Source organism: Phaethon aethereus, assembly GCF_964289735.1.
Source record: "Phaethon aethereus genome assembly, chromosome: 2".
In the NCBI taxonomy this organism is placed as follows: Eukaryota; Metazoa; Chordata; class Aves; order Phaethontiformes; family Phaethontidae; genus Phaethon; species Phaethon aethereus.
Window position 1 is genome coordinate 171907615 of NC_138582.1, and position 18441 is coordinate 171926055.

General features: G+C 49.8%; 1 protein-coding gene across 1 annotated transcript; it reads right to left on the bottom strand.

Moving 5' to 3' along the window:
* Positions 1-9855: 9855 nt before the first annotated feature.
* Positions 9856-11158, bottom strand: H2BK1 (H2B.K variant histone 1; the record flags this gene model as incomplete). Its single annotated transcript, XM_082015405.1, has 2 exons — positions 9856-10331; positions 11039-11158. The coding sequence occupies 2 exons, from the start codon at positions 11156-11158 to the stop codon at positions 10095-10097; spliced, it is 357 nt and encodes a 118-aa protein (XP_081871531.1). The 3' UTR covers positions 9856-10094.
* Positions 11159-18441: the final 7283 nt, after the last annotated feature.

Consider the following 18441-nt stretch of genomic DNA (forward strand, 5'->3'; position numbering starts at 1 on the left):
TCCAGATAGACATCAGTAGCTCTTCCCTTGTCCACTGATGTGGTCACTCCATTCTAAAAGGCCACTAATGGAGTGGCCAACCTAGGTTGGTCAGGCAGGACTTGCCCTTGGTGAAGCCATGCTGGCTGTCTCAAATCACCTCCCTGCCCTCCATGTGCCTTAGCATAGCTTCTAGGAGGATCTGCTCCATGATCTTCCCAGGCACAGAGGTGAGGCTGACGGGTCGCTAGTTCCCAGGGTCCTCCTTGCTACCCGTTTTGAAAAGGTGTGCAATGTTTCCCTTTTTCCAGTCTCTAGGGACTTCCCCTGACTGCCAGGACTTTTCAAATATCGTGGAGAGTGGCTTGGCAACTACATCAGCCAATTCCCTCAGGACTCTGGGATGCATCTTATCAGGTCCCATAGACTTGTGCATGTTCAGGTTCCTCAGGTGGTCTCAAACCCTATCTCCTCCTACATTGGGAGGGACTTTGCTCCTTCAGCCGCTGTCTTGCAGCCCATTCGCTTGAGAGGTGTGGGAAGAGACACTGCCAGTGAAGACTGAGGCAAAGAAGTTGTTGAGCGCTTCAGCCTTCTCCTCATCCGTTGTTACCAGTCTGCCAGTCTTGCTTATCAGGGGGGTACGCTTTCTTTGACCTTCCTTTTCTGGCTGACATACCTGTAGAAGCCCTTCTTATTATTCTTTGCCTCCCTTGCCAAGTTCAGCCTCAGCCACGCCTTGGCCTTCCCGACCCCATCCTTACACAACCAGGCAGTGTCACTATACTTTTCCCAGGATACCTGTCCCTGCTTCCACTGCCTGTGCATTTCTTTCTTGCCCTTAAGTTTGACCAGGAGGTTTCAACTCAGCTATGCTGGTCTCTGCCTTCCTTTCCTGATTTCTTACAGCTGGGGATCAAGAGCTCTTGCGCTCTATGGAAAGCGTCTTTAAAACTCTGCTGGCTCTGTTCTGCTCCCTTGTTCCTGAGGGCAGTTTCCCAGGGGGTCTGTGTTGATCTGTGTTGCATTTACCGCAGCTCCAGTCTCCTCCCAACCACAACATGCAGCCCCCTTACTTGGACAGTATGTTGTGAATGCTCCATTGGTTGCTAGCAGGAACATGGATGAAGGCAGCACATCCAGGCTCAGTGCAAAGCACTTCCCTGCCCCAGATTACATCAATTAGCAGCCCTTCAGCATAAGGCTGTGGGACCCAACCCCTCCATCGCAAGACCATCCCATCACATATGTTTCCCAAACATGCTGGAAATTCAGTCTCACCAGCCTTGGATTAAGGTGGGGGAAAATTCCACCTCCTGAGAACATTTGCTGCCTCAACCACAGATAGGCCCCATGTTTTATACCCTGCCCTTCCTCCTCCAATTTGACAAACCTCTGCCCCTACACCAGCTCTGCTTCTGCCCTCATATCTGCTCAGCAGTCTTTTCTGAGAAAAGGATGCTAGAGCCATCCATTTCCTACTCAGGAAAGCAGCCAGCAAGGTCACTGTGCAAGGAACACAGATATCAGAACTCAGCATGCCCTTAAGTATGTCTGGGGACTTGATCCTCACCACACCAACATTTGGTCACAAGGCGGCACCAAGCAAAACCAGAGCACTATCTCCCACAGCATTCTCCCAGAGAAGTTGGCAGCTCATGGCTTAGACAGGTAAACTCTTCACTGGGTAAAAATCTGGCTGGACGGCCAAGCCCAGAGAGTTGTCGTGAATAGCATTAAATCCAGTTGGCGGCCGATTACAAGTGGTGTTCCCCAGGGTCAGTTTTGGGGCTGGTCTTGTCTAATATCTTTATTGATAACTTGGATGAGGGGATCAAGCACTCCCTCAGTTAGTTTGCAGACAGCACCAAGTTGGGCAGGACTGTTGATCTGCTTGAGGGCAGGAAGGGTCTGCAGAGGGATCTGGACAGGCTGGATCGATGGGCAGAGGTCAACTGTATGAGGTTTAATAAGGCCAAATGCCGGGTCCTGCACTTCGGTCACCTGTGTGCAACCCCATGCAGCACTACAGGCTTGGGGAAGAGTGGCTGGAAAGCTGCCTGTCAGAAAAGGACCTGGGGGTGCTGGTTGACAGCCAGTTGAACATGAGCCAGCAGTGTGCCCAGGTGGCCAAGGCAGCCAACAGCATCCTGGCCTGTATCAGAAATAGTGTGGCCAGCAGGAGTGATCGTGCCCCTGTACTCAGTGCTGGTGAGGCCACACCTCAAATACTGTGTTCAGTTTTGGGCCCCTCACTGCAAGGAGGACATTGAGGTGCTGGAGTGTGTCCAGAGAAGGGCAACAAAGCTGGTGAGAGGCCTGGAGAACATGTTTTATGAGGAGCAGCTGAGGGAACTGCGATTGTTCAGTCTGGAGAAGAGGAGACTGAGGGGAAACCTTATCGCTCTCTACAACTGCCTGAGAGGAGGTTGTAACAAGGTAGGTGTTGGTCTCTTCTCCCAAGTAACTAGTGATAGGATGAGAGGAAATGGCCTCAAGTTGCAAGTTGCACCAAGGGAAGTTTAGATGGGGTATTAGGAAAAATGTCTTCACCGAGAGAGTGGTCAAGCATTGGAAGAGGCTGCCCAGGGAGGTGGTGGAGTCACCATCTGTGGAAGTGTTCAAAAAAATGTATAGATGTGGCACTTCAGGACATGGTTTAGTGGGCATGGTGGTGTTGGGTTAATGGTTGGACTTGATGATCTTAGAGGTCTTGAGCTTGGATCCTGGCTAGAAGGGGCTAAATGTGATCAGGAGGGAGAGGACAAGGGAAGAAGACTGAATACTGCTCGTGCCATCAAGGCCAACAGGACAAGGATGAAGTGGTACCAGGAGCCTTGTACTACCACACAGGATTTCCATTTCACAGAGGCTGGGAGGACAGCAGAGGGTGCTCATGCAGCAGTCCCAGAGGAATGGGGACAGAAGGATAGCAGCAAGTCCACCCCTCCCATGCAGCCACTTAACCAGCACTCAGGGAATGGCTGCTGAAGATGCTGCTCCATCTGCTCCCTCACACCAAGACCCTCCAGCTCCCACAGTTTCCCCAGGACGTTCAAGCACACCGGCTGGTACTCAGCTTTGTAGACAGCCCGGCACAAGTGCTGCAGCAGTTTTCCCAGCTGTGCCCAGAGCATCGCCACTGAAAGCCTTAGGGCTGCAGGGTCTGGCACCTGCAATAACACAAGTGCAAGAGCTTGTCAGAAAGTAAGCACAGTTCTGCATTGAGCATGGAGCAGAGGTGGAGGACAGGACACTTGACAGTCCTGTTACAAAGCATACCTCACACATCCCCATTCTGAAAGCCAGCACCCAGCTGCCACAGCCATGCACCTCACTCCTCTTACTGCAGGGGACACCAGGACTGCCCTAGCAAGTACATTTCTTCCTAGTGCCAGGCAGAAGCAGCCATGGTGGGGAAGAAACATTAGAAGCATCAGAAAGAGGTTGTGTGGGGAGCGAGCAGTGTGTGTATAAACGAGCCTGTAACGAGTTTGTAATATGCATGTGTGGCACGGCCTGCGCAGCGTCATCACAATGGCACAGGCACTTTCCCGCCTCATTGCCTCCCAAATGGATTTTAAATATCATTCCGAGGACACAATTATTTAAAACGCTGAACTAAACACTCGCTAATGGGAAAACGGCGTGTGGCCTGCAGCAGCCATTCCTCATGGGGCCACTCTGCCCATGTCATCCTCTTCTCCAGCTCCACACCCTACATGGGGCCACATGGAAGCACCCTTCTCCTGCTTGGAGGCCATGTGGGGTACACCACTAGGTAACTGTCCTGAGCCCAGCCCAATGCACATTGCTTAGGCAAGAACACACTTCTTGTCCCCATCCCACTTCTGTCCTCAGGCCCCAGCAAAGCACTCAGCCCTGTCCCAGGCTTCTCAGCATGGCGACTCTAACAGTCCCCAGCTGCAGGTCTGCATGCAGGGATCAGCAAGCGCCTTACTAGACAGCAGGTCTTTCAGTCTCCCCCAGCGTTTGGCAGCAGGTGATTCAAGGAGAGGACATTAGAAAAAACATGCATTCTGACCCCCGTTGTTACTTGGTATCTGTAATTTCCAGGGCCATATAAGACTTTCACATAATTAACTGGTGAATACCTCCCCCACTGCAGTCCCAAGCAGGGGTGGTGAAGGAAGCAGCATTATTGTTGGCTACATCCAGGACTCCAGAGTGAACATAAGAACAAGGAAACAAGCTATTTGCAACAATAGTTGGAGAGAACATAAATGGAGAACAGCTCATAGGACACCTCAAACCCTCAGTTCCCCATTACAGTGCTGGCAGCACCAGGGGTAACAGAGCCTCAGATGGCAATGTGTGCATTCATGGGGGAGTGTCTGTCTGACTGTTGATCCCTTGCCCATTCTCCAGGCAGGGATTCTAGACCACCATGAGTTACAGGCTCAGAGACAACAGCCTACCTCAGACCAAACCAGAAAAGGGAAGGGACATAGACCAGCACTGTCCCCGCATGCCAGCATCTGAGCACAGAGAGGATGAGAGTCCCTTGCTGGAACCTGGCTGCACTTCAGAGGTTCATACTTTAACAGCTTTGGTATCACCAGAGCTATCCATCACCAGCTCGTTTTCCTCCAAGTGCTGAACCATTCCTGCCTGTGCCATTTGGAACAGTGTCTAACGATGCACCAGGGCAGCCACCTGGCAGCACTGCTGCCAAGGGACACAACAATATGGGAAGAGAAATGCACACAGGTCTGCACACTGGTACCACCCTTCCATTGCCCAAAAAGCTCCCTCCCCTGAAACCTGCAACACCCATCATAGACCAGAGATGCTCTGCCTCATGATTTCCCACCTTTTGAGGGAAAAGAGCACATACTCTTAAGTCATTGTTCTCTTACAAAAAGGAAAATGGAAAAACACAGCCATTACTGATATTTCTAAGAACACTTTGATGTAGTTTGTCACACTGTAGTAGTCTTTTTGAGGGATTTGAAGAGTAGACTAAAGCAGAAGAGGTTGCTTCCAGCCCATGGGCATGTATAGCTTGGTAAGAATAAATAAGAGAGACATAGACATGAGGCCAGGGACATGCAACACCACAGTGCTGCAGCACTGAGAACTCACTGGGAGACTTGCAAGGACACAGGCAGACCTAGAAAAAGACAGACTCACACAGACCAAGGCAGTCCCAAGACACTTTGGAAGAGTGCCTGGATGGGCTCCAAGTTAAGGTTTGCTTTTTACTGTAACCCAAGTGCTTCTAGGTCATTCTCAGTGACCAATTTCTTGTGAATTCCTGCTGGCAGGCAGTCTACCCCCCCGCCCCAAAGCAACTTCATTCAGCTCTCACCTGATCCACTAGAGCATCATGGCACAAACAGGGCATAGAGCCACAAGTCCAGTCTGGAAGAAGCTGAGCTGTAGAGCAGTCCTCACAAAAGCTAATCTGTGCTAAACATGCAGAGTGATCCCTCAGGAAAGGAAGACTGTGTATGGCATGCTGTGCAGGTGTATCAGGGCAGCTCCATGGGGAGGTTCTGTGAGGAAACAAGCAGCACGACTCCTACACAGTGAAAGATGAGCCCACCCCTGTCTTCTTTGCATCTCCCATACAATCTGGACAGGTTCAGTGTAGAACTCACCATTCCAAGAGCAACCATTTCCTTCTGCATCTCAAGTTTGGTGCATCTGTGCTGCAGGCTGCCCTTCCAGATCTGTGAGGAAACACAGGGATGTAGTAAGAGGGATATGAGGCCAATCACCAACACCATCCTTCCAGCCTTTGGGGTGGGGGGATGGGAGGTGTATGAGACATGAAGCAGGATGCATAAATTGCAGTATTGAAGAATGAAGCACCTGCACCACTAAAGTCTTACTCCTCTTGGGCCCATTCAGTGCTAGATGCTCTAGCAGACACTTCCAGGAAACAGCCACCCATCTCACCATAAATCAGCACCTTAGCAGATAACTGGCCATCTGTGTGGGTAGGAGAGCAAGGGTACCACAGAGGGACGTTGCATGGTCCACAGGCAGCCTCCTTGGAGCCAGGCAGTGCCAGGCTCCTGCCCATGCTACAGAAATATATTTGACATCAGGTAGTCAGAGAGAACCACCTCCAGGGCAGAAGCAGAACTGCACTTACGAGCTATTAATGAGCACTCTGTCCCACAAAAAGCAGGACTGTGCATCCTGGGGCTAGGGAAGTGGGAATGCCGCTGGCAATGGGGGAGTAGACACAGACATGGCGGCCTAGGGAGCAACAGAACAGACTGGGCAAGGAGATGGGCTGCTCACCTTCTAGATGCAAATGGCAGCCTGCTCACATCCCACTCTTTGGCTGGACTCTCCCAGGCATGCCCCTGATGCTCCGCAGCCAGCCGAGTGTCCCTGTGAGCCTGGCTCGCCGGCAGCCCCGACAGCCGCTCCGCCACCCGCACCAGCAGCACTGCCTCTCCCCACAGAACACTGACCGCCAGGGCTAGAGGAACTCCAACAAGTACAGCTTTGTTGGGAGAGACGCTGCTTCCACACCTGTGCTCAGGGCCAGTTCCAGCTTGCAGGCAGGGCACTACAAAGAAAAGAACACTCTTCAATACTGTCCTATAGTTAAGAGGAAACTGGGCACCTGGTACAACCTCTTCCCTCCCTCCCCCAGCCAGCCCTACACCATAGCAGCAAGGCTGAAACTAAAGAGGATATGCTTAGTCCCAGTTCTGCTGCCTCCTACACCCTCTAAGAGCATCACGTACGTCTTGTCTGGCCCACACTACTGAGCCAGACTGACCCTGATGAGGCAGGGACAAGCACCTGTCACAGCTCCATAGCTCATGAGACTCAGCATCACCTCACAAGCCTTGTGAAGTCCAGGATTGCTCCACAGCTGGGGACCTACCACAGCTCTCCTTCTTCATGACACTCCTACCCTGATTTTTGCTGCCACTGGAAGATCTTAGTAGCTGGTATCCAGTCCCACTGTGAAGCTGGCAAAGGATTTCCACCACATCTCCACATAGAACATAGTCCATATCCTTTCTTCATTCCACCACAGACCCTGAGGCAGCACTTCCATGCAGGAGCCCAGGGATAGCCCTGCACAGCCTGAGAAGGTGCTGCACTCACAGGGCAGTCAGGCTATCCCACCGCCTATCTGAAAGGGAGAAATTTTTCACCAGGAGGAAAAACCCCAAACAAAGAAACCCACAACCCATGAGAAAAAATAAAACATATTTAAAAATAGGTTATAAACATAAGAAAATCCCTCTATCCACTGCTAACTGCACCCCACTGACAGAGGGATTTAGTCTCTGCCCTGACTGGTACAAACTGATAAACAGTATGCCGATGACCTGGGCTGGTACAAAGACAGCCAGCACAGTAAGGAAGCACTTCGGGAAGAACAGCAGGAAACCCAAAGACAGCATAAGCTTTTAGCAATCAGGAATGTGGAAATCGAAATAAGGAGTTTGAGAACTGTGGAAGAACCCTCCCTGCTTCTCAGAATGACCCTAGCATTCTCCAAGTATGCCCTGCAATCTCTGCTCCTAGTTGTATTTAGTTGTTTTCAGGCAGTAGCTGTTCATCCAGCCCTAGCAAACAATCCAGATGGCCACAGTTGAAACTGCCTCCCAATTTATGATGCAAAGGTTAAAGACATTATCTGTGTTTTTATACATTTATTCGCAGGCAGCCAACAGGAGGTTTTGCTTTTTTAGTTGCACAAGACTGAATACAACTCCTGCAGGACTCCACAAGAAGGAAAGTCTCCATTTATGATCTGTTAACAACTTGCTGAAAACTGGATAGCCCAGAGAAATCAACCTGCTCTTGCGTGCTCTATAGTTCATAGAGCTAATTAAAGCCAAAGTGAATATTTCTAAAAATTATAAATGACAAGTCTAATGTTATCAATCAAGCCTGTGGTTTGGTAAAATAAGATATACTCCACATAAACCACTTGAATCACTTAATTTATTATCAAGCAAGTCTTATAGCAGATTTCCTTTATTTTGCCTGGAATTGATTCTAAACTACCCGACCCACACCCAACCAAGCTACCCTCCTTTCCCAGAGTGAAACATGTGTCCTCCCTGATCATTTACTCACAATTTCCTACTACTCCAGGATTTTATTTTTGTAAATAAATGCCAGCAGACCAGAGAACTCCAGACCACTTTTTCAAAATCCAGGTGAAAGTTATATGGATATACTGATCTTGAAGCGGTTGTCCCATCTATCTGCTATTTACCAGCTTTCTTTTTAACCTACAAATGAAAAAGAAATCAGTTTTGTTTTAATAATTTTTAATAGAAAAAAGTTTTAGAAACAGATGGTATTTCTGTACTTACTGTGCACCTTATCATTCCAAGATTTTTTGTTGTTCTTTATATGTAGAATCTTGTATTCATTTCCCTACTACCTACAAATGCTTTTAACTTCCTTTACGCCTACACTCAGCAAGTATTTTCCACTTACCATTCTATGCTACATTGGTGTTACACCACCCTCCAACAGCCCAGTTGCAGCTTTCTCTGAACCAAGTTTGATTTTTAGTCCAACTTTGAGCTCCCTTCATCAACAGGTCCCAATTCTATAAATATCTGAAAAGGTTTTAGAAAACTTAACATTTTATCTTTCCCCCCAGCTTGCTGAAACTAATTTGACAGAAAACTTTACTTACAGTTTTTCCTCCTTTGAAGTGTGACATCATTAACAGAAAAGTTTTCCATCTACTCATCACGCTTATGATGATGACAAGACCTTAATAGCAACCAACTTAAAAAGTTCAGTGGATAGTTCATCCTTATTTGTTGTAAAGGGGCAAGATAACAGATAACTCATTTGAGCTGCAAAAGGTTGTACTGGAAAACTGCGGAATACTTGGGCATCGCAGCAACTTCACCAGTTTGTATCAAGCTTCCAGCTCGCGCTCCCCACACCAAGGTTCCCCTGTAACTACCTTAAAGAGGAACACGTAAGAGGTAATTCAACCAGTCATCAACTCTGCGATGAATTACGGCAGATTGGTGCTCAATCCTCTCTCTGGATCACTAGTTAAAACCGGTCCAACACACCCTTAGTAGGGCTAGGTCCCAGGCTAAAAGCTCTGGCGGTGGCCGGCGGCATGCCAAGAGCGCGCGTCACCTCTTCGGGCACTTGCATCCTTCCCGCACAAGTTTGGACAACCAACTTGCGCACTTCCCCCTTTGGAGATACGCAGCCGGTTCCTGGAGAACTCGCACGCTGTTCCCCTTCACCGTTGAGAGCTCCCGTCTCCTCTCACTCCTTCCCCAGGCTCGACCACTGGCGCGGCACACCCCGGGAGGTGGGCTGTCCTTCCCGTTCCCCCCGTGCCTGCCGCGGCCACCCCTCCGACCGCAGCGGCCCCTCCGCACCGCGTCAGCTGCAGGAGAGGCCGGAGGCCAGAGCCTCTCCGCACCGCCCGCCCCGGCTGAAAGCTCTGGCCCAGCTCCGCGGACCCCACCAGTACCCGCTCTCCACGGGCCGCCGCAGGGGCTGACCGGCCCCCCGCCCCGCCGCGGAGGGACAGCGCTCGCTCCCGGGGAGGCCTGGCGCGACGTCGCCTCAAAAGCCGAGCGCCCGCCCGCGGCGGAGACGGCCCGTGACCTCGCCCGGGGTCCCAGCCCGTGCTGGAGGCGGCCGCCCCGGGCGCAGAGCTCCCAGAGCGCCGGGCTTCAGTGCAGCGGGGCCGGCCGCAGTCCGCGCCCGCAGGCCGGCCCTCGCCTCAGGAGCGCTCCCCAGCGCCCGCCGGGGAGAAGCGCAGCCTCGCAGGGCCGCCCCCGGCTCCAGCGGCCGCAGGGCCGCTCACGACAGCGCGCGCAGCCGCCGGCTCGGCGCTCTGCGCCAGCAGCCTCGGGCCCCGCCGCGGCTGCGAGGAGCGGCCCCAGGCCCCGCCGCCAGGCACTCCGTCCGCGTCCCGGTGGCGGCTCGTCTGCCCCGCGCCCACGAGGCCTGAGGCGCCGCCGGCGGAACGCGGCTTCCGCTCACGCCAGAGCGTGCCCGTCGCCAGGGCAACCGCGCCGTCCCCATGGCGACGGCGAACGCCCTCCCCCCGGCGGCGCAATGACAGACGGGGTGCGGTCGGTGCAGCAGGATTTTATTGCGGCCCGGGCCGGTCACTTGCTGCTGGTGTACTTGGTGACGGCCTTGGTGCCCTCGGAGACAGCGTGCTTGGCCAGCTCGCCAGGCAGCAGGAGCCTCACAGCCGTCTGCACCTCGCGGCTGGTGATGGTGGAGCGGCAGTTGTACTGGGCCAGGCGTGAGGCCTCCGAGGCCAGCCGCTCAAAGATATCGTTGACAAAGGAGTTCATGATGCTCATGGCCTTAGAGGAGATGCCGGTGTCTGGGTGCACCTGCCAGATGGTAACCAAACACTGTCTCACATGCCCATCACCCTCAAGGGAGCAGGGCCCCCATGCCCCCAGAAAAACAGGCCCCCCCTTCCCACCCCAGACAGGGCACCCTAACCCCAAAAAGACCCACAGCTATTACTCCAAGGGTCTTAATTTGTGTGCTACTTTGCATTAGACTGAAGAGAGGTCCCCCTCCATGATACCACAGCAGCTTTGGGATTGCACTGGCAAGAGCCTCTGCACAATCCCTTATGGAAAACAAGCCTGTAAGGAGAAATGCCCACATGCTCTAAATCATGCCTACAGGCTCATGCAGACAACTGAAGCCTAGACAACTCATGGCCATCTCAAAATTCTTTTTCTCATCTCCCCAACAGAAGTTACCAGAAAAATTTTAAGACTTACAGGGCCAACAGCAACTATTCTCACCCTGTTGACTTCTACTCAGTTATTTCTTTAGACAGAGCCATGCACTAGACCTTATTCTCTCTAGGAAACCCTTTCTGATCTAGATCCATCTCTTGCCTCCTGCTCCAAGGATCACACACACTTTTGAGACTCAGCTAGGGCTGTCCTGTACCCACTTACTCTTTTTTTCATCTCAATAAAAAGCAGATTTTCTTTCCTCTTTATAAGATTAACATGCAATGGACAGAACTAACTTTACACATGAACCAGTTTCTAGCAGAAAAGAAACACTTACTCACCTGCTTCAGTACTTTGTAGATATAGACTGAATAGGTTTCCTTTCTCTTAGGCTTCCTCTTAGATTTCCTGTCCCCAGAGGTGGGAGCATGCCCACACTTCTTCCCAGCTTCAGCACTCATCTCAGCCTCCAACAAGGCAACCAGGAAGCACCATGGGGCTGGTTATATAGCGAAAGCAGCAGCACCTCACCTGCCTCAGGTGCAGCCCCCAAGGATCAGACAAAAACACACCTGTGACTGATGATTCCACTTCGCACTAACTGAAGGGCAGCTGGCCTGAGAAGAGCTTGGAAGTAACTGATTCAGTTAAACTTTCAGACCTGAGAAAAAGTTTGAGGGTAACAAGGACAAGAAGGTGGACAAGCGCAGTAGCGTCTCATTCACATGGGGCAGAAGTGTCAGAGGAGAGCTATTCCCAGGTCCGTCCAGGGTTTTGGTGAAAGGAGGGTTCCTGCTTTGATGGAAGGATGTAAATCAGAATACTCAAGGTGTTCCTTCCAGAATCAAACGGGTGGAACCATTTTTGTGCTATGGAACAGATAATGCAGTCAGTGGAGACTTAGTAACTGGAGGGAACATTGGTGTAGTGACTAATGATAGCATTATAAACATCTCAACATCCAGTATTCCTCCCACTATCTCAGCTAGCCTGCTCTTGGGAGTCCTGCCTGCTACACACAACAGGGCCTCAAAGGTAATGGAGGGGAGGGCTAACACCCTGGGTATGTATTTGATCTATCTGGGAAACCAGTGATCACACGAGCGGTGGTAATTATGATGCAGGAACTGAGCTAAGCCAGGAAAAAAAATGTGCAGCAACACACTAGGGAAGTGAACAAAATAGAAAAAGTTTTCTGTCCTTTAGATAGAAAAGGAAGCCTTTCTGTCAGCCCGCACCACAACAGATATTTCATAAAAGGGTAATACTAGGATGTACCTGTGGGGGAGGGAACGCTGGTATCTCCGTGCTGCCACGTACACTATCTCCCACTCGGGGCACAGGTTATACTGGCATACCCTTAGCAAATCACATCTTCCAAGGACTGAGTTTGGGAGATCTACTCATGAGTCACTCTGGCAGTGCTTGTGCAGCCAATAGCATTTCACTGAATTTAATTTTATTCTAGGCCTATCCTCATGGGAGGCATCTGATCACCCACCCCTAGTGCAAATGAATGTCACAGTGACAAATGGGGTCTAAGTATCTGTCCTGGTTTCAGCCAGGATAGAGCTGGTTTTCTTCACAGAAGCTAGTGTGAGACTATGTTTTGGATTTGGGATGAGAAACTGTTGACAACGTGCTGATGTTGTGGGTTGTTGCTGAGCAGTCAAGGACAGTCCAGCTTCTCATGCTGGCCGGCCAGCGAGCAGGCTGGGGGTGCACGGGGAGCTGGGAGGGGACACAGCCGGGACAGCTGACCCAGGCTGGCCAAAGGGATATTCCCTACCATACGACATCATGCCCAGTAGATAAATTGGAGTTAGCTGGGGGGCAGAAATCGCTGCTCGGGGACCGCCTGTCGATCGCTGGGTGGTGAGCAGTTGCTGTATTGGGCATCACTTGTTCTTGTACATTCCTTTGTCGGTATTATTATTGTTGTTATCATTGTTGTTTCTTTCTCTCTTTCTGTCCTATTAAACTGTTTTTATGTCAATCCACGAGTTTTTTTCCAATTCTCTCCCCCATCCCACTGGGGGAGGGGGAGTGAGTGAGCGGCTGCATGGTGCTTAGTTGCTGGCTGGGGCTAAACCACGACAGTCCTTTTTGGTGCCCAACGTGGGGCACGAGGCCCGAGATAATAACAGTTGCAGGTCACAATATCAGTTTATTTCATTTGTATCATGCTCTCGTCTTTGCCGTACATGTTAAGGATCAGTGTTGGTTTCTGTGGGCTGCTGTACTCTGTGATGATTAGTAATGTCTCGCCTGCAAGATTTGTTTTTAGAGCACTGACCTTGAGCTTAATGTGGTGTCATCTGAGCTCTGTACTAAGGCTGTTACTGTATTTTGGCTACTATCTTGTGGAGACGATTAGCAATTATATTTCTGCCTCTGTAAGGCTTTTTATGGAGGAAATGAAGAATGGTACCTTTGCTACCCACTATCATAACATTTCCTCCTTCATCACAATAACTTTTCAGTATTTTGAACACCCTTGGGTAGTTAAAATACTTCTATTGCTACTTCTGGGGAACACTGTTTCGGTGTTGTCTAAGGTTGGCAAGCGATTTAAGAATATCACCCGGAGATCTGCCCCAAGGCTGGATAGTTATGAATGGCAGGGCGTGTGGAACAGCATGGGCAAATACCTGGGGCAGTGGGCACCTCCGGTGTTTTGGAACTTCACTCCCGAACAAGTGCAGAACCCTGATAAACTAGCAGAATATTTGGAAGAAGTATGCTGTCAGCCTGGCAGCTCCAAGGAGACACAAATCATTGCCATGTGCTGGGGCCTGGCCCATGCCTACCGAACCCTATTTAACACTGTGCAAAGGGGAGAGAGGCTCTCTGGGTCTGATGGCAATGTGGCAGGCACTGTGACTACTCCAACCCCCGCGGCGGGCACTGCCACTACTCCAACCCCTGCAACAGGCACTGTAGCTATTCAGACTGTTGCAGCTAAACCAGAGAACCATCCTGTCCAGTATCAGTTGCCCCTGTATAAAAGAAGAAATCTTGGAAGCGGAAGTCAGCTTGTTTAGTAAGGGATGAGGAAGATTCTTCTAAGAAGGAGCCAGAGGAAGAGAGTGAGGATGCAGAGTGCTCTGAAGCAGGGCCATCACAAGGACCAAAGAGGGAAGAGAGCGGGTCATCGCTTGAAGAAGAGGAAGAGGAAGAACTCATAAAAGAGACGGTAACTACCTGTTCTCTATCCCTGAGTGAGTTGCGAGATATGCGAAAGGATTTCAGCCGTCGTCCAGGTGAGCACATTGGGACAATGGGGCCAGTAGCCTGGAATTAAAGGGTAGGGAAGCCAAGCAGCTGGGATCCCTTTCTAGGGAAGGGGGCACTGACAAAGCAATTGGAAAAGGTGCACGAGTCCTCAGCCTCTGGAGACAACTCCTGTCGGGTGTGAAGGAAAGTATCCCTTCAAGGAAGATGTTCTATGTCACCCAGGCAAGTGGGCCACCATGGAGAAAGGTATCCAGTACCTGAAGGAGCTAGCTGTGCTGGAGGTGACTTGGACAATGGACAATCATCCAAAGATCCAGATGAAGTCAATTGCACGTGACCTATGTGGGGGAAGTTTGTACGGAGTGCACCATCATCATATGCCAACTCATTAGCAGTAGTGGCCTGGAAAGACGGAGAGAGACCAACGGTGGATGAATTGGCTGGCCAACTCCGGCAATACGAAGAAAGTCTCTCTTCCTCTCTACGGGCCTGCGTCTCTGCTGTAGAGAAACTGTCCCAGGAGTTCCGGCAATTCAAGGAGGATATGCCCTACCCTCCACCCATATGAACCAGTATCTCAGCCATTAGGAGTAAGCGCTCTTCTGTTCAAGAGAGAGGATATAGAGGATACACACTGCGAGCCACCCTGTGGTTTCAATTGCATGACTATGGAGAGGACATGAGGAGGTGGGATGGAAAACCTACCTCGACCCTAGAGGCACAAGTATGGGAGCTGCAAGAAAAAACAATTACAAAGGGGGGTTCAGGTTCCTCCAGAAAAATCGTTGCTCCACTTTCCAGTGGGCAGTTCCCCAGAAAGAATAGAAGGGCTGATCTCACCTCTGATCCTCTTGAAGGGACTTCTGATCCATATTTACAAGAAGTGGGTAACGAGTACTATGAGCAGGACTAGAGGGGCCCTGCCTCCAGCCAGGCAGAGGAGCGGGACAACCGAGTTTATTGGACTGTGTGGATTAGACGGCCTGGCACATCAGACCCACAGGAATATAAGGCTTTAGTGGACACTGGTGCACAATGTACCCTAATGCCCTCAAGCCATATTGGGGCAGAACCCATCTGTATTTCTGGAGTGACAGGGCAATGCCAAGAGCTGACTGTACTGGAGGCTGAAGTGAGCCTAACTGGGAATGAGTGGCAGAAGCACCCCATTGTGACTGGCCCAGAGGCTCCATGCATCCTGGGCATAGACTGCCTCAGGAGAGGGTATTTCAAGGACCCAAAAGGGTACCGGTGGGCTTTTGGTATAGCTGCCTTGGAGACGGAAGAAATTAAACAGCTGTCCACCTTGCCTGGTCTCTCAGAGGACCCTTCTGTGGTGGGGTTGCTGAGGGCTGAAGAACAACAGGTGCCGATCGCTACCACAACAGTGCACCGGTGGCAATATCGCACCAACAGAGACTCCCTGATCCCCATCCATGAGCTGATTTGTCGATTGGAGAGCCAAGGAGTGATCAGCAAGACTCGCTCACCCTTTAACAGCCCCATATGGCCAGTGCAAAAGTCCAATGGAGAGTGGAGACTGACAGTAGACTATCGTGGCCTGAATGAAGTCACGCCGCCACTGAGCACTGCCGTGCTGGACATGTTAGAACTTCAATATGAACTGGAGTCAAAGGCAGCCAAGTGGTACGCCACCATTGATATTGCTAACGCATTTTTCTCAATCCCTTTGGCGGCAGAGTGCAGGCCACAGTTTGCTTTCACTTGGAGGGGTGTCCAATACCCCTGGAATTGACTGCCCCAGGGGTGGAAACACAGCCCTACCATTTGCCATGGGCTGATACAAACTGCACTGGAACAGGGTGAAGCTCCAGAGCATCTGCAATACATTGATGACATCATCGTATGGGGCAACACATCAGAAGAAATTTTTGAGAAAGGGAAGAAAATAATTCAAATCCTTCTGAAAGCTGGTTTTGCTATAAAACAAAGGAAGGTCAAAGGACCTGTACAAGAGATCCAGTTTTTAGGAATAAAATGGCAAGGTGTACATCGTCAGATCCCAACGGATGTGATCAACAAAATAACAGCTACGTCTCCACCAACTAGCAAAAAAGAAACACAAGCATTTTTGGGCATTGTGGGTTTCTGGAGAATGCATATTCCAAATTACAGCCTTCTTTATCAAGTGACACAGAAGAAGAATGATTTTAAATGGGGCCCTGAGCAACGACAAGCCTTTGAACAAATCAAACAGGAGATAGTTCATGCCGTAGCCCTCGCGCCAGTCTGGGCAGGACAAGATGTTAAAAATGTGCTCTACACGGCAGCCGGGGAGAATGGCCCTACCTGGAGTCTCTGGCAGAAGGCACCAGGAGAGACTCGAGGTCGACCTCTAGGGTTTTGGAGTCGAGGATATAGGGGATCTGAGTCCTGCTATACTCCAACTGAAAAGGGCATATTAGCAGCATATGAAGGAGCTCGAGCTGCCTCAGAAGTGGTTGGTACTGAAGCACAGCTCCTCCTGGCACCCTGACTGCCAGTGCTGGGCTGGATGTTCAAAGGGAGGGTCCCCTCTACACATCATGTGACTGATGCTACGTGGAGTAAGTGGGTTGCACTTATCACACAGCGGGCTCGAATAGGAAACCTTAATCGCCCAGGAATCTTGGAAGTGATCATGGACTGGCCAGAAGGCAAAGATTTCGGAATACTGCCAGAAGAGGAGGTGGCGCGTGCTGAAGAGGCTCCACCATATAATAAACTGCCAGAGAACGAAAGGCAATATGCCCTGTTTACTGATGGGTCCTGTTGTATTGTACAGAAACATTGAAGGTGGAAAGCTGCTGTATGGAGCCCTATACGATGAGTCACAGAAGCTGCTGCAGGACAAGGTGAATCAAGTCAGCTTGCAGAGGTGAAAGCCATCCAGCTGGCTTTAGATATTGCTGAATGAGAAAAATGGCCAATACTCTATATCTGCAACCTATCTGCAACCGAGAAGTTCCTCTCATTTCACAGCTAACACAACTCTCTGCTACATCAGCTACAATTCTCCAACTACTGTCCATCACGCTGGCTTGTCATCCCAATGTTCCCATGCACTTCTCAGGATTTCCCATTCCCAGTCTAAGATTATATCCTGGATTTATTAGTGCCACCATGGCTCTCAACTACACATATGTGAAATGTAGTGGTAACAGTTGTTGCCAAATCATTGCTAAGAATAAGGAAGAGCAGAATGAACATCTCTAGCCGAAGGCAGGACTATTCTCATCGCTACTTTGCAACCCTTTCCAACTCACCAACATCTTTTTAAAACCTAGAGAGCAGAATGAACGAAGACTTGCATTCATCTATTCTTGTTTCAACTTTTGTGATGCCAATCAGCCTTTACAGTAATTACTGTCCTGGTTTCAGCCATAGTCAGAGCCATAGACAGTTGGCATCTGAGAAAGTCCTCCAAGCGAGTTCAACTACTACATATTCGTCCTGTTTTTCAATTTGCCTGTCAACCTGTACTATTGGAACAGGTCATTGAGCTACATGAACCTTTCACATGACCAGTGCAGCTATTCTCATATGTCAGAAGTAATTAAAATGATAATTCTCGATCATAAGAAGCTATTTGGTTTGCTACCTTTTTCTTTAGTGCCTTTTAATTGCATTAAAAATACATGAAAAATGTATTTTATTCAAGCTTCTGTGGCACAGGGTGAGGTTTAAACACCAACTTTTCTAAGAATTTGTTACTAAGAACAAAAATAAATGTTAAACTACCTTTAGTTTAGTATTTAGTCAAAGACTCTCTTTAATATTTAGTTAAACCTGCAGTGAACAAGTAACTAATTCATAGTGCAAGAACCCTAAATTATCGAGTCTCTTTATTAGACCCATCAAATTCAAAGTGAATGAAAAAGCATACACCTAAGCCACTCTGTTGTAGAGAACACACACCGGTATTTTATAGATCTACATTCTGCCTCTAACTTCCAATCTTCAGAACCCTTTAAAGTTGTATCTGTCAACAACAAAAAAAGCATGCGTGGCTTGCTCCCCCTTCTGTCACTAATTGGAAAACCCAGTGTTCACTCTGGATTAGCAGAGGTTTCCCGGTGTGAGAATCCTACTCACTGCTCTGTACCTCCAGAGCTCAATACTCACCACTTCATGTATGCCACAAGTTCCGGTCATAACTTTGGTAGTACTGAAGAACTGAACCTTCAGCCCAGAAGAAAGGGCTCTGCATCCTTACTCATATCTCAACACTAGCTGATTTGTCCCAGCATGCCCCAATAACTACAACAGCTGACAAAACACGACGAGACCATTCTTCCCTCTTTATTGACTGATGGATTCTCAGGCAGATCTGTTAATTACACTGTTAAATAATAGTTAAAAACAAACCAAGGCCAGAGGAGTTTGAAGTGAAGTATCTAAACTGAAGCAGAAATTGGGAAGGAAGAGGCAGGAGAAGCTGGGCTGGGGTCTCCACTTCTGTATCACTGCAGCTTAGACACCCTAACTGCCACTGCCATGACCCCAG